Raw genomic sequence first — 20,324 nt, 5'->3', positions numbered from 1 at the left:
CTCTGTGACGTTTGTCTCACACTAGATGTTATTTTAAACAATAAGGATAACGTTTAATACTGTAAGAAAACGTGTTAATTAAAGCAATACATCATCACACTTGACATATAGTAGCAGTCAGTTTGATCACTGTGTAATTTGCTACATTATGTTCATCCAAGAGGATAATAATATTGCATTTCATAACAGATGATATGAAACTGGAGCTCATATGGGAATTGTGGAAAAATAGAAATACATAGAAACATTCACCTCATCATAGAAAAATAAGAAAACTCTTTTTTGTTTTCAGTTAATGCTAACATAGCCATCGCACAGCTGGATATTTCTTCTCGTCCTTTTGTGTCACCTTTTCCAATTTACGAGCAACCCATTTGTTATTGTAACCTCACAATTATCAAAGGAAAAATAAAAACGATTTCAATTAAATCCAAAGCAAACAAATTTCATTAAAGAATGAGTCTAATATGTTGTGTGATGATCAGAGATGTAAGTGTGGAATGCAGGTACAGTACAAGGGCCCTCTGAGATCTATTTTTCCACACTTGGAGATGGAACAGGCAGTTGATATTAAACTATTACTGAGTATTCAGAGCTTCAGCTGCATCGAATTCACTGTTATCAGCTTTCGTTCAGAATACAAAATTCTGATGAGACAACCAGCGTTTTCATTTGTCTGGACCTTCGGTGACTTTTCCACCGCTCAACGGTCTCATCATTGTAGTCTAGTATAAGTAGCACCACAAAAATCTATATACATGAGAACTATTGAATATGTTTTATGCTCATTCTGACACCAGAACATATTCTCATCACATTTGCATTTGGATAGAGATCAAAAAGGCATCTCCAACATCTGTACAAACACAGTCCTTATACAACATTTAAAAAACAAAACAAAAAAAACATGAGGTCTGCCCATTTTCTGACCACCCAGAGCCACTATTTAGCAAAGATTTATACCATTAAACCAGCAATTTCTTTTCTTTTTGGAATAAACATGTTTATTAGTTGAAAAATAAAGCTTCTCATCCAGCAATAACAACAATTGATTTTTGGTTGTTTTTTTTTTTTAATCTCAGACAGGCAACATGTATTGTCGAGTATACCAGTGGATCAGCTTTAACATGATGACGCCCATCAATCAAGGCTGCAGTTATGCTTCAAACACTTTTTATCGGAAATGCGAACGCCACTGAGTGGCATGTTTACACTGGGTGTGAAATACTTTGGCCTTACAAATCAAACAGTTTAATCATCACGTTTTCATCTGAACACTTACACTTTTAATATGCGCATTGACATTCAATCACTTTTTTCCCCCTCGTTTTCTGCTAAGGAGCAAGTGGCGTTAAGGTGTCAGTAGCTTTGGGACAGACCTCACAGAGGAAAACACAAACAAAACAAAGGCATTACCACAACCTTCTAACATCATTGTCATTATAAACATACATTTAATGTAACTCGGATAGTGCTTTATATCGTTTATAAAACATAAATACACATTGACAGAGGCAGTGACATCGTGCTTCATGTTGAGGGACAGGGCAGTACTTTATAATATATATATATATATATGTTTGTTCATTTAGAAAAATATTGATTTTACTATTTTATCTTCTTCTTCATTGACAAAAATATCCCATTTAGATCTACAGACATTCATACATCATGGTATATATACTTTTATATATATACATGTTACCTTTAACTATGTAGATGGGTATGGACTTAAATTTTTTTTCCTCGTAGTGCACAGCATGCCTCCAAAGTTGCCAAATGAAAAAAAATACAATAAGATAATGAAACAATAAGTATGCAGATATAATAGGAACATTTGTGAAGAAATCTCCCACTTAAAATGACAAAACATACAAAAATAATAATAAACGCTAACAGTACAGGAGAAAGCGGAGGTCAATGCAAAACAATTAAACACACAAACAAATATAAACATTAAAATATATAACGGTTCTTACTCAAACATACAGGGAAAAAAAAATTACAAATTCACAGGCAAAGGAAAGGACGCTTTACTCCAAAACAACAGCCCACACGTTCTCCCCTTTCGTTTCCAGGTCTTGCTTTTGTGCTCACTGGCCCCGTCAACCTCAATAAAGAAAGAAATAAACGGGCCAGGTGCCTCAGAGTGGACGCACTCACAATAAACGCACCTCCGCCTCATCCCCGTTAGAGAACAGAGGAGGTACAGAGACCACTGAGCCCAATGTTTAGAGGTTGTCTGAATCACTATCCCCAAAAAAGAAAAAAAAAGAAAAAAGAAAAAGTCTCTCCTCTAAATAAAGGCATCGGTTCACATCTGAATGAGTGTGAGAAAAACTCTGAGCTGGTGCGCTGCAGCAAACATCTTCAGTTGCTGAAAGCGATGGCGTGAATATACGCATGTCGGCCCAGGGCGATGAGGCTCTGTGGTATGGAGGTGTTTTTACTGAGGTCACCCTTCCACACAGTTGGCAAGAGAAGATTTTTTTTCTGTGTGTTTTATTTGTTTTTTTATTCTTTTTTTCTGTTGTTGTTTTGTTTTGTTTCCTTTTTTTAAAATTTTTGGTCACAAAAATCCGTCGTTAAAATGAAAGCCATCCTCTATCCGGACTCCCTCAGAGCCTTTCCTGCTTGCTTCCTTAATTCCTTAAGTCTCTCTATATCCTCACAACTGGTGTGTCTAATCTTCATTGTGTGAACAACATGAAAAATGGCTCAGCAGAAGACAGTGGCATCCATCTTGCATTTTTTTTTTTTGCATGTGTTTGTTCATCAATTATGCGTCTGTGTGCGTGTTCAGAGTATTTAGCTGCTGTTCACTGTAAGGATTTGAGCAACGTGCTCCAAGAAAAGACTCTTCCGTTTGGTTGGGCTTGCGTCCATGTCCTTGTATGACAGGGTTCAAAGGGGGGCATGTTAGTTGAGCCGGCTTTCACTCAAGGTCCCAAGGGCTGGAGGGTGTCTTCGGGCTCTCGGGGGTCGAAGACTTCAGAGAGAAGGAGAAAGAGACAGAAGAGGAGAAAACAGAGATGGGTAGAGATGGGTCGCACAGCAGGTAGGCAGATGTCAGAAGATTTTTTTTTTTGTGGTTTTTTTGTTAAAAAAAAAGAAAAAGAAAAAACGAGAGAAGGAAAAAGCACAAGATTTAGTGGCGGGCTGTGACACTCAGATCCTTAACTTGCCAAGTCCAAACAGCAAATGAAGAAGCAGAGGGAAGTCGAGCAGATGAACAGTTAGAGGTGAGCGAGAGATCAGCAGCCTGTCTCCCACGAGAAGAAAACCTGAACAGAGCGTCCTTCGTCCCTATTTCAGATTTGCACAAATACATTCAGCGAGAGGAAGAAAAGCATGGAAAAGGATGGGAGCACTGGAAGAGGGGCAACCGACAGAGGGAACAAGTTAGGGGCGCTTGTGCTTGTCGGAGTGATCGTGTTGTTTCTTACTCAGTCAGAGTACAAGCTTAAGAGAATTCACTGTGAATTAATCTGTTAAGCCACAGAACTTAAGATTGGCAACTTGGACTCAGTTTTCGTAACCCAGTTTTATTCACCCATAATGTCCAGTTGCGAGTGTAATAGAAAACTAAAATATAGTGAATGTTAAAGGTTAGACCTAATGTGCAACTATTTGTATGGCTCTTAATTAGGATACATTTCAGAATGTGTAAACTCATAATCCAATCAGATGTAAACCATTGGTTGTTTTTGTTGTTATTTTTTTTCTCAATCGGTGAGGCTGATCGGTACTGTGCGTGTACTTCAGCCTCTACTTCCAGCGAGAATAATGTGCATGTGTGTTAACATGTGTATGCGTGTGTCTGTCGGTCAGTCAGAGCGCCAGCAGAGAAGGCGAGTTCAGAGAATCAGACGACTGCTCGCTACTGCTGTTCCGCTGGTTGGCACTGACCCCGCAGGCTCCCTCTGGGTAGGTGAACACAAATGAAGATGTGTATGAGGTGTTGTAGCTGCCAATGGCCGCATCGTCATGGTTAACACCACCACCACCACTGTCGTTGACCATAAGGCATGGCCCACCAGGTGCTGGCTCGCTTGAGCCATAAAAAGAACTAGAGAACTCTACCTCCTGCATTATTCCAGGCTGAGGCTGCTGCTGGACTTGCTGCTGCTGTTGAACCGGAGGCTGGGACTGTGTGGAGGCAGGATGGGCTGTGTAGGCAGGAGGCAGATAGAAAGAGTCTTCCTTCACAGTCAAGCCCACAATGGAGACAGGCGGTTGTAAGGCCTGGGGAGGCAGCTGGGACTGCACTGGAGGCAGCTGTGCTGAGCCCTGCTGAGGCTGGTCCTGGTATGGGATCTTACAGTTTGCCTGGTGAGCCACCAGCACAAACTCCAAGCGCTCTTTCTCCTTCTGTAGCTCTGAGATCTCTGCCTCCAGTTCTGCCTTTGCTTCCTCCAGTACGTCTGTCTCCTGTGGGTTGGTACAGAGGATGAAAGAAAAAATGGGGGAGAAGGAGACGGGAACAAGGCAAAGGTGGGTGAAATGGGAAGAAGATGTGCAGTAGATAGAAGAAAGGAGTGTTAGGTATGCCAATCTTCTTTGTGTTTATTCCAGTAGAAATACCTCCCTGCTTCCCCTACAGCTGTATATGCAAGGTGGCTTATAGAAGAGTATGTTAATTAGGCCTTAACTACCAAAAGTACAATAGTCTCTTTTGAGGACTGTAATTGTCTTCGCTGCAGCTAAACACCCATTACCATAATCCTCTCTCTTGTACACACATGCAAGCATTTATTACCCCACCACACGATGCTATGGGAGGTAACATAAAATATGCAATTATCATCAACATTCGCTCTGAAAGCAAGAACAGGGCCAGGCTCACCGACTGCAGTCTGTCTGTAAGTTCTCGTCTGCGATTTCGGCATTTGGCAGCAGCCAGCTTGTTCCTCTCTCGACGAACACGTCTCTTTTCTTCTTCCTCGGGTGTTAGCTAAGATAAGGAAGAATACAGATTAGCTTAAAAAAAAACACTGGCTATTTTAATTGACTAATTTAGCTTAAAAACACCAAATAAAGCTACATTTAATCACAGCTGACAGATAAAAGTTGCTTGTGCCTGAACAGTGAACTAGCCTTCTGCCGTTTAGTAGGTTTGTGCAAATGAGAAAATACCAAAGCAAACACCAAATACACCAATTAATTACCCACCCACCCATTAGTGTTAGCACACACCACTGCTTAACATTACAGACACAGCGTTATTACCTTTACTGGCTTCCTCGTAAACAATATACCTGCAGTGCATGTATAACATGCGAGGGTCAACAGACAAACCATTCAAGCACGCAAACTTACTAACACACCAACATCTCCATCTTCACTCACAGACTCTTCTCGTGTACGCCGAGTTCGGGCTCTGGACTGACGGACAGGGCCAGCTGCTGGCCCTGGAGTGTCTGAACTCGGTGGGGTGAATCCAGATCCCGAGGAATAACTCGGGCCTGGCATGTCAAACGGATCAACCAGTGAAGCTGGTTGGGTCATGGTCGTGGTCCCGGTGGAGCCACTCTGTCCAGAAGCCTGGGATGAGATGAGGGTTGGCTGTACCATCCACTGCAGGTCCTGACTGGTGGTGATGGCAGTGACGGTTGGCACGAATGAACCGGGCATCTCACCTCCACCACTTGTCCCTGGCCCGCTGCCCACAATGCTCAAGCCAGCACTTGCTGACACACACTCCTGAGGAGGAGATGTCGACAATTAAGTTTTATGGACCAGAGCTCAGATCAGGTAGAGCAGCAAAAAAATACAGACAGATACAGAAAAACCAGAAAAAAAAGCTGGGATCTGTGCATCAGTCCGATCACTGTAGCAAACCGGATACATTTAGTACAAACATGCACTGAAATTCTCATCAGCTGCAATAAAGATCTGCTTTAAAGTGTAAAATGATTTAAATTCAGATTTCACCTAAAACTATTTGTATCTGTTTGCTATTCTCATCTGACTGTAGATAAACTACAACAAGGTGTGAAAAACCCTCTGCTCCGAATGTGGCTGAATGTATAAAACAACAGCTGAAGAGATACTAGTATTTATCATATACTAGGAAAGTCATGCTAGGCTGCCACAAACAGAAAGAAGAATATTAACATTAATAATTTAATATGCCTGGACCCATTATGTTAACAATTACATAAAGAAAGGTTTAGGCTACCTGACGTGATACAGTTTTAAGACTCCTTAGTGATCAGACATTTTACGCCAGGGGTATCAAACTCATTTCACATTGTGGGCCACATGCAGCCCACAGACATTTAATCATACATTAAACCCCTGAAATATTTTAATATAAGAAAAACAAGTGCAGTTTTAGATGATATGACTCAGTTTTTCTAGATGATAGAGAAATTCCACTTGGGGCTTAAATTGTAAGAAATAAATCTGTAAAATTAAGGAAGAAGTTCTGTTAGCTCATTACGCAGACTGTCCTGCAATTATAAAGCTGGAAATGTTTGTTAGTTGACAGACAGAATGTCCTCTTTTTATTTATTTATTTTTTCTATTGTAAACTTACTTTATAAATCATGCATTTCTATAGTAGACAGTGAAAAAACAGGAACATTCTGCCATTTAGCTGTTTATCTGTTACTACTTTGGTGAAGTATAAATAGCCGTGGGAGAAGTACAAAAGCCATAAAACCTATGAAAAAAAAATACAGCAGAAAATCTAAAATTTATGCACTCCTTCACATTTTCCAAAGCTGTCAAGTGGGCCAGATTAAAAACTTTTGTGGCCACTTCTGGCACTTGGGTCTTCTGTTTTACACCCCTGTTGTAGGCCTATATTACCTAGACCCAGTTTCTGACTTGTTTCCATTTCTTGATATTCATTTAACCACCTTTTCCGTGGGATTTACCAAAGAGTGGAGAAATGCTATTTGTTGTAAAGGTAGGAGCCAAAACGTGTTAAGGTAGCAGCCTTGGATTTCTCATTATATAGAGAATTTGAATTAAAAGGGTGTTCAAGGATGTTTTGTTTAACTTTAAGCAAAAAAAACAACAACAAAAAAACTTGAAATTTACGACTGTAGGTGTTTTTATTGTTAAAATAAAAAAGACGGGCAATTAAGTTTTCCTCTGCGCCCATGTCTAAAAATAGTCGTGGAAAGCTCAAATCTGTCGCTGGTATTTTATATTTCATACTCGGGGGAGTATCGCCGTTCATTAATATTCATTTGAAAGCGCGTTCAGACGTTTGGACCGACGGCTCTGAGAGCGACCGCCTCCACCAATCGTTTTTCTCTAAACGGCGTCTCTCCCGCCTCCTTCCTCCTCCTCCCTCACACCCCCGGTGTTCCCCTTGGCAACGCGACGTAGCACTCCAAAATAGAACGGGCATTTACGTCACGGCGAGAGGAGAGCGGAGCGAGTGGAAGGAGAGAAGCGGGGCAAAGGGGCGGGGCTGCGGCACTTACGTCGGAGAGTTCCAGAGCGCTGTCAACCGCGCTGAGCACGTTGTCAACGCCGCCACCGGGGCTACAGTCAACACACAGACGTTGAATTTACATCCAGTCATCCCGGTCATTTAAGTTCTGACTGCAGAAAGACCGGATACACCAAATGTGCTGACTTGGTGTAGTCGGTCTTCTGTTAGCGGTGACAGAGCCCACTGCTTCATAAGCCATAAATACGTTTATATTCTGTATATTTATACAACTGACACACCATGCAGAGTGTGTTTAAGCAAAAGCACATATCATAATTAAATGACAGGTTCATACCCAGTGATCGCGTGTCAGTCATATTGCATTTTTAAACGAATAAACAATCTGAGGTAAAAACGCTCTCCGACTTTTGTTTTCATTACATTTCCAGTCTGCTGACTGGAACTTACCTGTGGAGCACTGGTGGTCGGCGGGCTCCCGAAGGAGTCCACGGAGGAAAGGTACTGGGACTCTATAGATGGAGACGAGCTTCCACGGGAACCGCTGTCTGGGTCGCCGGGAAATCCTTGGTACATCTCCCCGGGGGGGCCGAAAGAGAACGCGACACCTGCAGGTACCGGAGAGAGAGCGATGTCACCTGCAGCGGCAGGGCAGCGGCACACACGAGAAGATTACTAAAGGAGGAGAGGTACTGTAATGAGAGAATGACTGATGTTAAACTCGGTGCACTTAACACAAGCCAGCTGGCGCTTGCTTTAAATTAGGCTGTTCTCTCATAAATGATGGCAGGCGGTTAATAAGTGGCCTGCAGCAGCGTGTTTTATGCGTTTAAACCGGTGTCAGCAGGGAAAACTGTCTTTAAGCATCTCCTATGAAGCCGTCTGAAGCGAACAGATGCTCCCGACCTACTTTAAAATAGTGCGCTTTCAAAAAGAGACTTTTGCTCTCAAACCGTTTGCGCTCACAGCCACAAAAAGTAAGCGTTTCTTACCTATGTAAGTCTTCTTGTTATTCCCCGGTGAAACGCTCTTGGTCTCTTTCCAAAAAAGTTGCATGAAGACTCTTAATCCAGTTCCCCGCTTTTAGACGGGGGAGGAAGGTCTACCAGTTCAATCTGCGAAGAAGTCCTCCCCGGTTCAGCGGTAAATCCTCTCAGTGCTCTCCGTTATCCGACCTTATCAAACGTGCAAATATACATCCATAAAGTCCGCTCACGGAACGCCGGAGGACGCTTGCTATATTACGGTGCACAGTAGCAGATCTTGTCTTATGAATGAAGCCCAGAGTAGAAGCAAGACATTTCAACGGTCTAGTCCCGCCTCGGAGTTCCGCTGACGTACATGACCATATTTGTGCCTGATGTTGTGTTTGGTATCCTTGGTGACGTTGAGGGATTCCCTCTGCCACTGAAATGGACCAGAATCTCACCTCGTCGACGGATAATAATAGACTTTCTTTTTTTTTTTTTGGTCATATCACGGGCATGAGATATTTCTCACCGTCTGACAATTTCTGAGAGGAAATTTTAAGAAGCTCGGGGGTGATAAATATGGAAAGTATCTATTTAGGACTCTGTTTGCGTGTGTTTTGATTGGGACATTTATTTAGTCATAGCAATACATAATATTCCTATAATGTGAAGGTTTGTTACGTTGAAATCAGTGGCACATTTACCCAATTGTAATTGTTATTAGTCTGCTATATATCGGATAAACCTATAATATATATTCTGTAGATATTGTAACTGGGATAGATAAGTAACCTTTATTTATTTATTTCATTTATTTTCTTTATTTACAATATAATACGTAACCTGGAAAACACCAGAAGAAAAACAATGGATTAAGTTATGCAATACGCAGCTCAGGACGGAATCCCGTCAACATGCGAGGGAAATCCTGCTGAAAAGTTTCTCAGGACACGCCCTCGGGAGTCCTCTGTGCTTGTGAGCCTAATGTTTTAATGAAAGGAAAGCCTCCTTTTCTTCTGTGCCTGAACACTCCTTAAACCCGAGGGCAGGTACGACGCCAAGCGAGGTTTTACGACTTTTAAAAATGTATACACCTAATCTGTTATGGATTTGAGTGTGGGCAGGACAGTCAGAGAGCACTCAGAGAGTGTCAGAACATCGGTCTTATTCACACCCCTCTCCTCCTCCTCCTCCTGAAGAAAAAAAAGGAAAAATAAACATTAGTTGGTAAACAGCAGTGTTATTCTGACATGTACAGTGGGCAGCAGTGACGGAAATCTGCGCCTGTCATTGCAAACATCACCGGGACGAGCACAAAAGTGATTCATTATTAAAGCCTACATGCGGACAGCAGTGGGAATGTGGCAGGTGGGAGTTTGGCATTGGCTTGGGGGGAGGAGGGTCGCTCCAAGGGCCAAATGCGAGAACATGGGGTGTCAAATCATGAATGAAAATGTGAAATACAAGGCCTACGTTTTGTGTTCGTGATGTCACACAGTGTCACTGGGCGGGCTTGCTGCTGCGAGAGGGCTACGGCAATACAGTCGGTGTGTGAAAAGGCGTGAGCAAAAAGGGAAGAGTTGGGGATAACAAGTTATTAGTCAGCGCCGCAACAACGTCAGAGACGAGGATCCACGGAGGACGCTGTGTCCCATCCGGACTGCCGCTACCGGTGCCGTGCGGCTGAACCGGGATGACTAACTCCGTCGATGCGAATTGTTCCTGATGGGGAATTATTAAGGTGAATGGCTGATAACGCAGGAAAGGCAGCCCACATTCACGGGGAAACCAATCACTGCCGACTAACATAGCTTCCGCTATTTTAACACAACATATATCTAGTCCGATTAAAAATACAGACATGCTTCCCAGCGACAGAAGAAGACGTGTTTACTTTTAATAATCTCTAAAACAAGCGGTTAAAAAGAGACACGGTGTGCTAAAAGAGGCAGGGGCCATGTGCTGTACACGGGTTTGCTGAACGTGTGTAGCGTTGCGTCGCCATGGATACGCCGTTGCATCTGACGCAAGCACGTATAAATTTGGTCTTTTTTGTTATGCCGCTTAGCAACCGGTTTCCGTGGCAACCGGCTATGGGTGACAAGACAGCAGCCGCACACAATATGGCTTCCGGATTCTTTCTGCACAGAGAACAGTGGCAGCAGCGGAGAGGAGCAGAGAGCAGTGCGGCGACTGTTGTTGTTTCAGCGCACTTTTAACCGTTAACGACCGTTTTTTTAAATCTTCCTTTTCCACCCTGTGCTGCCTGAACTACCCTCAGGCAGTTACAGGTTCAACATCACTAAACTAGCTGTCATACCGTCCAAGCAGTCGCCGGTAAAATTCCCGACTCCATGCGCTAGTCGCTGTGTCGTTAAATATGCAGTTGGTATGGCCTCAGTTCTTATTTCGTGCAATAAACACATTAACTGTTACACAAAAGGTGGGCAGTAATTACTCCTGTACCTGCAGAAGTGATTAATTATGCATTAATTATAATGTTGTGAAACAGGTCATTAACTTTCATTCCAGTGAATTAAAGGTGATCTACTCAGCGTCAATAAGTTGCTTGGATCATATAGATTATAATTAAAACAGCAACACTTTATCAGTGAGCAGCAGGAATTTGCTTTGCCAAGTGTACTAATCATCAAGTAGGGTTGCATTTGTAAAGGTTGTAAACCTAATGCTGAAGTTTTTTCACAAGTTTCTTCATAGGCTCCATGGGCCTAAATAGTTAGTCACGGCTAGACTTTAGTCAGAGATGGTGTGGAGTTTCTAGACTGCAATCCTCCCTCCAGACTGTTTACTTCATCGCAAGTTTGTGTGTTTACAACTTGCGGTGGTCTAGACTCCTGCCAAGCTAGGTAAAAATGAAAAAATAGAAAGTGGTTGGTGTTGTCTAATGCCCCTGACGTGCTTTGTTTTGCTTGCCCCTGTCTCTTAGCGTATTTTCGGGAAGTCACTAACTTGCACTGTGCTCATGAGGCCAGCCCCTGTTTCCTTTTGGAAGGCGGGCCATGTTTGCTTGGTCTGGCCCAAAATACTTGTTACTAGGCAACGATTAGGCCTGTCCCACTTGAGAGCGGTGTTGTTTACACCCCTTTCTGGCTCCATATCCCAACAACATTGCATAACTCTCACAGGCTTCCCCCACCTAACTGAGAGAAATTTGATCAGATTTCTCCCCCCCCAGCCAACCAAAGCGTCTCATACTCTTATGCCACAGCTCTTCTTTCGGCCACTCTACAGTTTCCTTCCTCATCTTTGCTGTATTCTGTGTTTCGGCTCGATCGGTACAGCAAAAATTAAACTGCGACGAGGACTGTTTTGTCTTTCAGGTCAAAAACCCCTCAAAGCTCATTCTTACATGATCTTTAAAGTGGTGGTTCAGGCCTCTGTAGCTGCTTGTATCGTATCGTCTAAATCCAGCAGTAATTCTTTCTTGGCAAAGTTTACTGTCTCCCTCCACACCTATGTAAACATGGCCTGTGTATACTGCATTAGCTGAAGCACTTGAGGTGAAATTAAAAACGCAGAGCCCTGAATTTATTAATATTTGAATCAAGATGAAACCATAAACTTTTGAACTTTTATTTCTGCAAAGATGCACGAGTTCCCTGCCTGCCTGTTTTCAGATATTTAACAGATTTTCTTTATTGTCATGGCAGTTTTTAGTGAAAAAATCATGAATGCACTCAGGACTACACGATATGGATTGATACCAAATGCTTGCAATAAATCCTAAGTTTAAGGAGAGGACTTAAGGCAAACTTTGGTGTTTGATTTATAGTGGTGTAGCAGTCATGTTATTTTGCACCTCCACACACCCTTTGGCTTGCGTACTAGCTGGTTTATTCTTTCAGTGATGGCATGCAAAGAATGGAGTAAATGATTAAGATTTGTAGAGATTTCTCCGCTAATCACAGCTGACTGTTTTGTGTGTATCTTACAAGCAGAGGTACGAACTCGTTGTCCTCGTTGCGAGGAGCCAAAGATTGCCTCAGTGTTATCCTCCACCTTCCCTGGACTCTCTGTAGTATTCATGTTGTTTTTCAGGCTCTGCTTGTGTCTGATTTGTCTTCGCTACATTTGTTTGGCTTTTGTTTTACTTCACATTTGCTGGTAAACTAGTGCCTGATTTTCTGCAGATGTTACAGCCACAGTTTTTTGGTTTAGATTAGACAATATAATCCCACAGGGAGCCCACAATGAACAGTTTGTATCATGAAGTTAATGCTCACTGAATAGGAAAATTCCCATGACCTCCTTGACATCCGTGTGTGGAGAGCCAGTTAGATTATTTACACTCGCATCTTTTCCAGTCTTTCTCGTTCCCATCTCCGCCGCCGCTCGCCTTTGTCCTGTTTATGTCCGTGCACTTGTGTTTATATGGTGTAATCCTTGTGGCTCATTAGACAAGTAACAAGCTCGCGAGTTTACACGGCACACACGCACAGGGATGATTTAGAGCGGTATGTGGAGAAGGTAAAACATTCGACTGTGCATGCGTCACAACCTTGGTTGCAGACTCTTCTGAGGCAAAAAATTTTTCACGTCATTTAATTTTATCTGGCTTGGTGGTATCAGGCTTCATATAGTTGTTTTCCTCTATGTTAAGCAGGTAAGTAGGGCTATGGTTGACCATGGCACTGCTGACCTCCTGAAAACAGGGCCTTGACAGCACTTAATGATGAAGCATAAATTAAAGAGATGCTTGCGAGCTATGTGTGAGGGAGAAGTTAATGTAACATGGCAGAAAATGTAAAAATTTTAGGTTTTTTTCTTTATCCTTTGTTTTTTTTGTATTTTTATTTTATTTGGCACGCCATCCTAAACCACTGTTTTGCAACGACAACAAGGATAATGTCTCTTTACTGTTGCCGTACTATGTTCTGAGTGACATTACTTTTTCCGTTGTGATGAAAATGCCTCTAAATAACCATCTGTGCAATTGTACACGGCATCAGACCAATCTTTTTTCTTTTTTTCTGCTTGTAAGTGCAGCCATAAACGTCAGCATTGAGGCACAGAAACAAGAGTGGATGGCTCTATTGTATCATGCACTGCATGGGAGTCGGATGCCTAAAGTTAAATGCAATCAGTGGGTTTCAGTATTCCACAGCTCTCTGTGACTCAGACACAAGCAGCGCGTCAATCCTAGCCTACTTTCAACAGGCTCGCTGCCAGTCAGAGAGGCAAAGTGCCAGAAAGAGGGAGGGACAAGAGCAAGCGGGTGAGAGAGAGAGAGAGATGATGAGATCAGAGGTGGAAAGTAACTCTGTGTGCCTCAACACAGTGCTTAAATGCTGTTGTTAAAGCCAGCGCTGAGTCATTAAACGTAGAATTTTTTTCCATGTAAACTCAACATTCCCTACATATGTGTCCACTTTCTTTCTCGCAGCACACACTTTGACATTGTAGTAAAAACACAAGTCGCGCTAAGCTGTGAGGCTGTGATAGCGAGCCAGCGTGCAGCACAATGAGACGACAATAAAACTGAACCGGCGAAATCGAATTCAACCATCATTAATTTTATTATTCACGACTGCGCTTTTACTGCATTTGCATGTCAAAATGTCCTCTTAAGTAGAGACATCACACTGGAGGAGACTGCAGATTTTATTTAGACAGGTTTGCTTGGTTTGAAACGAATCCAAACGTGTTCAAGTGCTGACTGTCAGCTTTAATATGATGAAACCTATAAGTATGTTACAGAAACTGCAACATTTGTAACCCAGTAGCCTCCTTAGTGCTGTAATAAGTCTGCAAAAGCAAATTACTGCCTATGTATATTTAACACTAACAGGCTCTCCTAATTGGACCCTTTTCTATGGAGGACGTTTACTTGTTATGCTGTGGTTTTAATTGTTTTTCCCGTCCCCTATTGTTTTTGTGAATCTGAACACGTCTTTCTACCTGCACGAAGAGCTCGCATGCCAACTTCATTATTCCCCCTACTCATTCTCACGGTGATTGCTTGTTTCTATCCAGAATGCTTTGTTTCACCCTGTTTTTTTCCCTCAGCTCACAGTCTACCCCCCTCCCCACTTCTTCTCTCTTCCTTACATAATGGCTGCCCTATTTTTTTTTTCAGGGACCAGTAATAGGTAGGAATAAAGGGAGTGAGTGGGTGAGGAAGAGGGATTGATGGAGGGTGGGATCCAATACATAGTGAGAGAGAAAAGATATGGGGGCAGAAGAGAGGACTGTGTGTACACTTCACACGTCAGGAAGATACAAACCTGCATGTGTCCCCGTCATCACCCTCACCTCGCCGGCCCTCTCTGCCCACACACTGCTCACCCTCTGCTCCTCACCCTTTTCCTTTTGCTCTTCTGCTCCTCACCGTATCCGTCTCCTCTGCATGCTCCCTCCCCCTCATTCACCCCATCTCCTCGGCAGTTTCCAGGAGTGCATCTGTTTGTCAACTGCTGAAACATTTGTAGGAACGTTCAGCATCACCTTCAGATTCACTGTTTATCTGTCCATCTTAAAAATCCTACATTGTGCTCTTTTTGGCTCTCGTTTCTCTCTCTGTGCATCTAGTTTTATTACAAAAGTCATAAAAACATATAGGAACATGTTTATCTTTCCTCCTTCAGGTCAGTGCTATGCCTGAACATATTTGACAACTAACCAAAAACCTTTATGTAAACCGTGTAAATGATTACGAGCTGCGTAAAACCACATTTCCGTATGATGAGTATACAGAAAAGTTCAACACAAAGTGCAGCAGTGTCACGGTATTCCAATCATGAATAGAATTTCAAAGTGTTATAGTTGCGGGACATTTGAGTATTGCAGGCATAAACAGCTGACGAAAGCAGTTTTTCTCCCCTCCCCTGTGCACACGTAGTAAACGCTGTTTTCATTTTTGTCTTGTTTTGTGTGTTAGTTACGGTTGTTGTCACATACCGACACCTATGTAGAGTTTGCTGCGATGTAAAAATAACTTCTCTAACCAACTAAATTTGGCTTGAATGATCCCATATGTACACACTCTACATTTACATTATTTAATTCCTTTTGCCGCTTCTAAATATTCTACAAAAAAAACTAAAATTCTTACTGAAAAGTATGTACAAAAATGACAGAATTCCAGTCTGAAGGGTTTCTTGGAGAAAACTGATGTTTTTTTTAAATGCAGTGCTGAGTTCTGGCCATGATCTCCACTCTGAAGAACGTCAGATAGACTAGAAAGAAAGCACACTGCTGAGAAAAAAGCAAGACATTCAGTTGTGTATCAAAAAAAGACACAGCGATTGATGTACATTTGCATTGTTCACAAATTCTGTTGCAAAATATTTTATTATGCTGGAGTTTAATGAAAAGCAAGAGTTAGTTCAAAACTTACTGTAGTCTTCATTTACCAGCCTGATTTAAAATAAATAAATAAATAAATAAAACTAAAAGAACATTATGGAATACAATATTTTTCTTTACATGTACATTTTGAGCTTACTTTTTCATCTTCATATTTTACCAAATTCCTTCTAGAAGCATGTCTTTGCACTTGACAGCAGTCTTGAAATTATATTAGCAGTTATTTAGAAGCATTTATTAAAATTACCTTTCATTCAGTAGTCACTAGAACATATACATATACATGGATATAAAGCCACCAGCCAAATCTGGAAACAGATTAAAATCTTTGCTGACTTTGCCTCAAAATATTTTTTTTAAAAGCATTTCCACCTGTAAGTTAAATTTCTACCACAATCTTTGCCATTGTTGGATCCTCCCATATTTTTCAGTTCAGGATTCTTTGACCGATCTCCACCACAGACTGTAAACTCACATAATTAGTTCCAAAAATGGCAAAAATGGTAGTGTTGGATTTAATAAACACACAGGCAAAAACATAAACATGTTCATTTATTCCCCATATTGTCGCATTTACTTATTGTCATCAGATTAGACATGCGACCCTCCCATCTCAGTACAGCCGACCAGAGCCAGCTAAACGACAACAACAGTTGGTTATGAGCCAACTTTATGCCAGCTAATGTTAGGCTCAAGGTGTTACAAAAATTGACACTTTCCCTCTGATAAACAGTTTGATAACATTCTCACATCATATGACAGTTTATTCACTAAGCATCAGACTTAAGCTACAGCCACTCCAAAGAAAGTTCCACTAACAGCAGCAAATAACCGCGAACAGAGGCTAACAGATGCTAACAGTAGCTAACAGCAGCACTTCTCTGACTCACTGACCCATATCAGGCTCTTTTCACAAAGTTTTGTCGTCTCATACAGATTAAATAGATGTTAACGCTTTTCACTCAGCATTGACATTTAATGTGACCATTAAATCTAAATTTAATGGTTTCTGATCCGTTATGGCTGACTGAAACATGTTTGTCTTTATGTCACCTTCAGCTCAAGATGACCCCACAAGAGTGGATGAAGCTGCAAATGCAATGCATCTATTAGCTATGATTATACACTTGAATTGGGAGGGGTAAGAAAAGGGACCTCGGGTGACTGTAATCGTCAATCTACTGACATCTAGCCATGAAAATTTTTACACTTTCACTTTAAATAATTAGTGTATAGGGTAATTTTATTCTAAATATTAATTACAATGATAAACTAATTAAAAATGCTGAGCAGAGTATTGATTTGAATGAATGATTGTGCTGCAGGCTTGCGTCCTCGAGAGCCTGCATTCTGCAGTCGAACCGGACTATGAACTAGAAAGTATGAACTAGAAACAATGAGAGTCTAAGCTTTGTGTACTTAGCTTGAGAAACACCCTGTTTTAAACCCCACCTATTTTAAACTCTTTCACCTCCACTTTGTAATATGGAAAAATCTAACTGAACCTTCCTAGCAACCTAATGAAAAACACAGTCTTCAGAGTAAAAAAAAAGTATAGAAATGTACTCACATCATCAGATTTTGACAGATCCTCACATGAGGATCTTCTTAATCCAGTTTGAAGTTTTTAATTTTCATGAATGAGGCAGAAAAATACCTTTTTTTTTTTTAGATTTATTCTCATTTCACAACACTGAAAGCAAAGGCACATACTGCTTCAGTAAGTTTCTGATTCAAAGCTGCAGGATGGCTGGGGCCCTTGTATGTGGTCTTCCACCCATTGAAATGGTAATTGTTTGGTTAATTGGGGATTTTAAACTGGCTGTAGGGAGCTGGCTCTTGCCCTGTGACCACTGAGATAGGCTCCACCCCCCGCACCGGGACCCTGAACTGAATGGTCGCTATCCTGTCATGGCATATTTTGGGACCCTGAACTGAGCCTGTTTGTTCACTCATGTGCAAAATCAAAATGTTTGTTATACAAAAAGTTTATTGGCTGCAGGTGAAAAAGAGAAAGCAATATCCTGCATGCAAATAATAGCATGAGAAGTGGTTGTCAGGTATTTGATATTATTTCAACAACACTCAGCTGCTGGATTTGGTGCTGACTTTTTATTCTCCGTAACAGTGCAATTCAAAGTGTTTCAATAACCTCTTAACGACTAAAGGGCAACTAATTTAAATAAACTGACTACATTCTAAGGAAATCACCCAGTTCGCATAATACTGGTCTTATTAAAACAGCTGGATTCCAGTTTCTTTGCACAAAATTAACCTTTTCCTGCTATAAATCCCTTTCTGCTGCAGCACTCTCCGACCTTAAGTTACCTCACATAAAAAAGACTTTTCTAAACACTGTGAAGCAGAGAATTTAAACTTTACTGCCCAAACAGACACCTACACATGGAAGTAATAAAAAAAGTGAAAAATAGAAAAGCTAAAAATCCATAAATTCATCTGAAAGCTCTAATCTTGCTGTCTGAAGTGAAGGCGCAATAGAAAGGGAGTCTGAGTGAGATGTTACATCACCTCATTATTTCTGTGCCAGAGTCAGTGACTGTGAAACACCTGGACAACCATCTATAGCAGTTTGCCATTTAGAAAATAAATAGCAACAACAGGAAGAGGAACGGAAAGGGGAGAGGTGCATAATGTAGATGCAAATCCTGATCTTTGCCTCTCAAATTATCAGATGTCACTCTTCACGACTTGTAAATAAACACACAATAAATATGCCCCACGTTCCGTGCCAGCATACACTCGCGTCTTAAAATACCGCAGCTCTGACGACTGAGATAGTACTGCTCATCAGATTTATGCGTGAGCAAACCCAGTCTAAATTTGCACCCAGTGAGCCAACTTACGCAAGCCTCCCTGGTCTCCCTCCTGTCTATACAATGGCTTAAAAATCTCACAGTTCTCAAAGCATCCCTGCTCTCCCCAGATCCCCACCCCCACACTATACACTACAACTTCGGCACTATTCTTGTACCAGCCCCCGTCGTTGTGGCACAAAAATACCAGCACCTCCAAGAACAGACGCCAAGCCTGTCAGAGCATCATCACATCCCACAGGACAGCTGAGGGGGGAGAGGAGGGAGGATGGCGTGAAGAAAAGAGGGGAGGAGAGCAGGTGGAAGGATGAGCACAGCTGCTGTCGAGAGAGAAGAATCAACAGAGAAAATACAGACTTTATACGAGGAAGAGGACACAGTTTACGGTTTTATCCTGGCAGATCAGCCGCAAACTGTTTCTCTTTATCTTTATATGAAGGCTCCCGCCTGAGCTGCTGCTCTTCTCGGGAAGTGTGGGCTGTGGTGCCACAATATTTACAAGGATCATTAGAGATACCAAATCAATCAGAATAACTTCTAAAAAGGTTAGTGCTCATTACCTTTTTAAGGCCTTTGGGGATTTGTTAAAGTTTTAACGGTTATCTCAGTTCTGCCTCGTGGGTGTCTCAGGGAAATAAAAATGTCTGTAAAGCTGTAATTATTGAAGAATGAACAGAAATGTACTTGTAGTGCTGTGCAAAAGTCTTGAGCCAGCCCTCATTTCTTTGTAGTTTGTTTTGGAAAATGGAAAATAGGTGCAGCGATTCATTAAAACATGTAAACCAACGTGCTAATACAGTATATAAGTGAACTCTCTTAGGCAGGCTTTCCTGTAAATTCTTTAAGTAGTCTTCAGGAATAGTTCTCCAGACTTTCAAAGCTCCTCTTTGGATATTGGCTTTTTTCTTTTTGCTCTGTTCTCTGTCAAGATGATCCCACAATGCTACAATAATATCGAGGTCGGGGCTCTGGGGAGGCCAATCCATGACTGATAGTGTTTCATTCTGTGTTCTTCTATCCAGGTCTGCTTTTACTACCTTGGCCTGTGTGTTTGGGTTCATTGTCAAGCTGAAAAATGAAGGGATTGCCCATCAGATGCTTTCCACATGTTACTGCATGGTGGTTCAAAATATGACCATAATTTTCTGTGTTTATAATTCCATCAGTTTTGTTGAGATCTTTAACAGCACTATCTTAAATGCAGCTCCAAACCATGACACAGTCTCCACCGTGTTTTAGACATGGCTGTGTGCTCTGACTGTTGTACCTCTCTCTTGACCTTCTCAGTATATACTGATGGCAACATGAACCAAAAATCACTCCATCAAACCCGCTGCCACTGATTTTCCGTCCAATTCTTGTATAATGTGGCATACTTCGACCTTTTCTCCCCGTTTTCCTGTCTTAAGAATAGTTTCTTTGACAGCCACCCTTCCACTGAGACCATTTCTGATGAGGCTTCAGTTATCAGAAAGTGGTCCTGGGTCAGGTCTTTGCTTGGTTTTTCCCCTCTAGCGCTTAAAGACGTGACCTTCGGTTACTATTCATCTCATGAATATAGTTTTATAGGTCCGAGACTTCTTCTGTGCTCCGCTTGCCGGGTTTCCTCAGATTTTTTTAAGGCTACACTGAACAGGATGTCGACATGCTGAAAATGTGGGATCGGATATCTGGGGAAGAATTGCCATATAAAGATATGATGACTGTTTTTCCACTGACGAATATATCTGGATATAACATGTATTTTTAGTTATTTTACTTAAATTATTTACTATTTTATGA

The 20,324-nt window shown here is 41.7% G+C and overlaps 1 protein-coding gene across 7 annotated transcripts; it reads right to left on the bottom strand.

The window, feature by feature from the left end:
* Nucleotides 1-763: 763 nt before the first annotated feature.
* fosb (FosB proto-oncogene, AP-1 transcription factor subunit) lies at nucleotides 764-9,713 on the bottom strand. 7 transcript variants are annotated; one of them, XM_085243551.1, is made up of 6 exons: nucleotides 8,404-9,713; nucleotides 7,862-8,049; nucleotides 5,320-5,703; nucleotides 4,847-4,954; nucleotides 4,084-4,431; nucleotides 764-3,923 (listed from the first exon to the last, which is right to left on the bottom strand). In XM_085243551.1, exons 1-6 carry the CDS (start codon nucleotides 8,465-8,467, stop codon nucleotides 3,858-3,860), a joined length of 1,158 nt encoding a protein of 385 aa, XP_085099677.1. In that variant the 5' UTR covers nucleotides 8,468-9,713; the 3' UTR covers nucleotides 764-3,857. The 7 variants fall into 7 exon arrangements, with proteins under 7 accessions (XP_085099677.1, XP_085099678.1, XP_085099674.1 ...); XM_085243552.1 differs by having other exon boundaries at nucleotides 764-2,989; XM_085243548.1 differs by having other exon boundaries at nucleotides 764-4,431; nucleotides 5,350-5,703; nucleotides 8,404-9,712.
* Nucleotides 9,714-20,324: the final 10,611 nt, after the last annotated feature.

This window comes from Mchenga conophoros, linkage group LG14 (assembly GCF_057382185.1).
Source record: "Mchenga conophoros isolate Kocher_MC1m ecotype Shallow Benthic linkage group LG14, M_conophoros_male_GT1.1, whole genome shotgun sequence".
Taxonomy (NCBI): domain Eukaryota; kingdom Metazoa; phylum Chordata; class Actinopteri; order Cichliformes; family Cichlidae; genus Mchenga; species Mchenga conophoros.
Note: the sequence above shows the minus strand (reverse complement) of the source record. Positions and strands in the feature narration are given on the sequence as shown.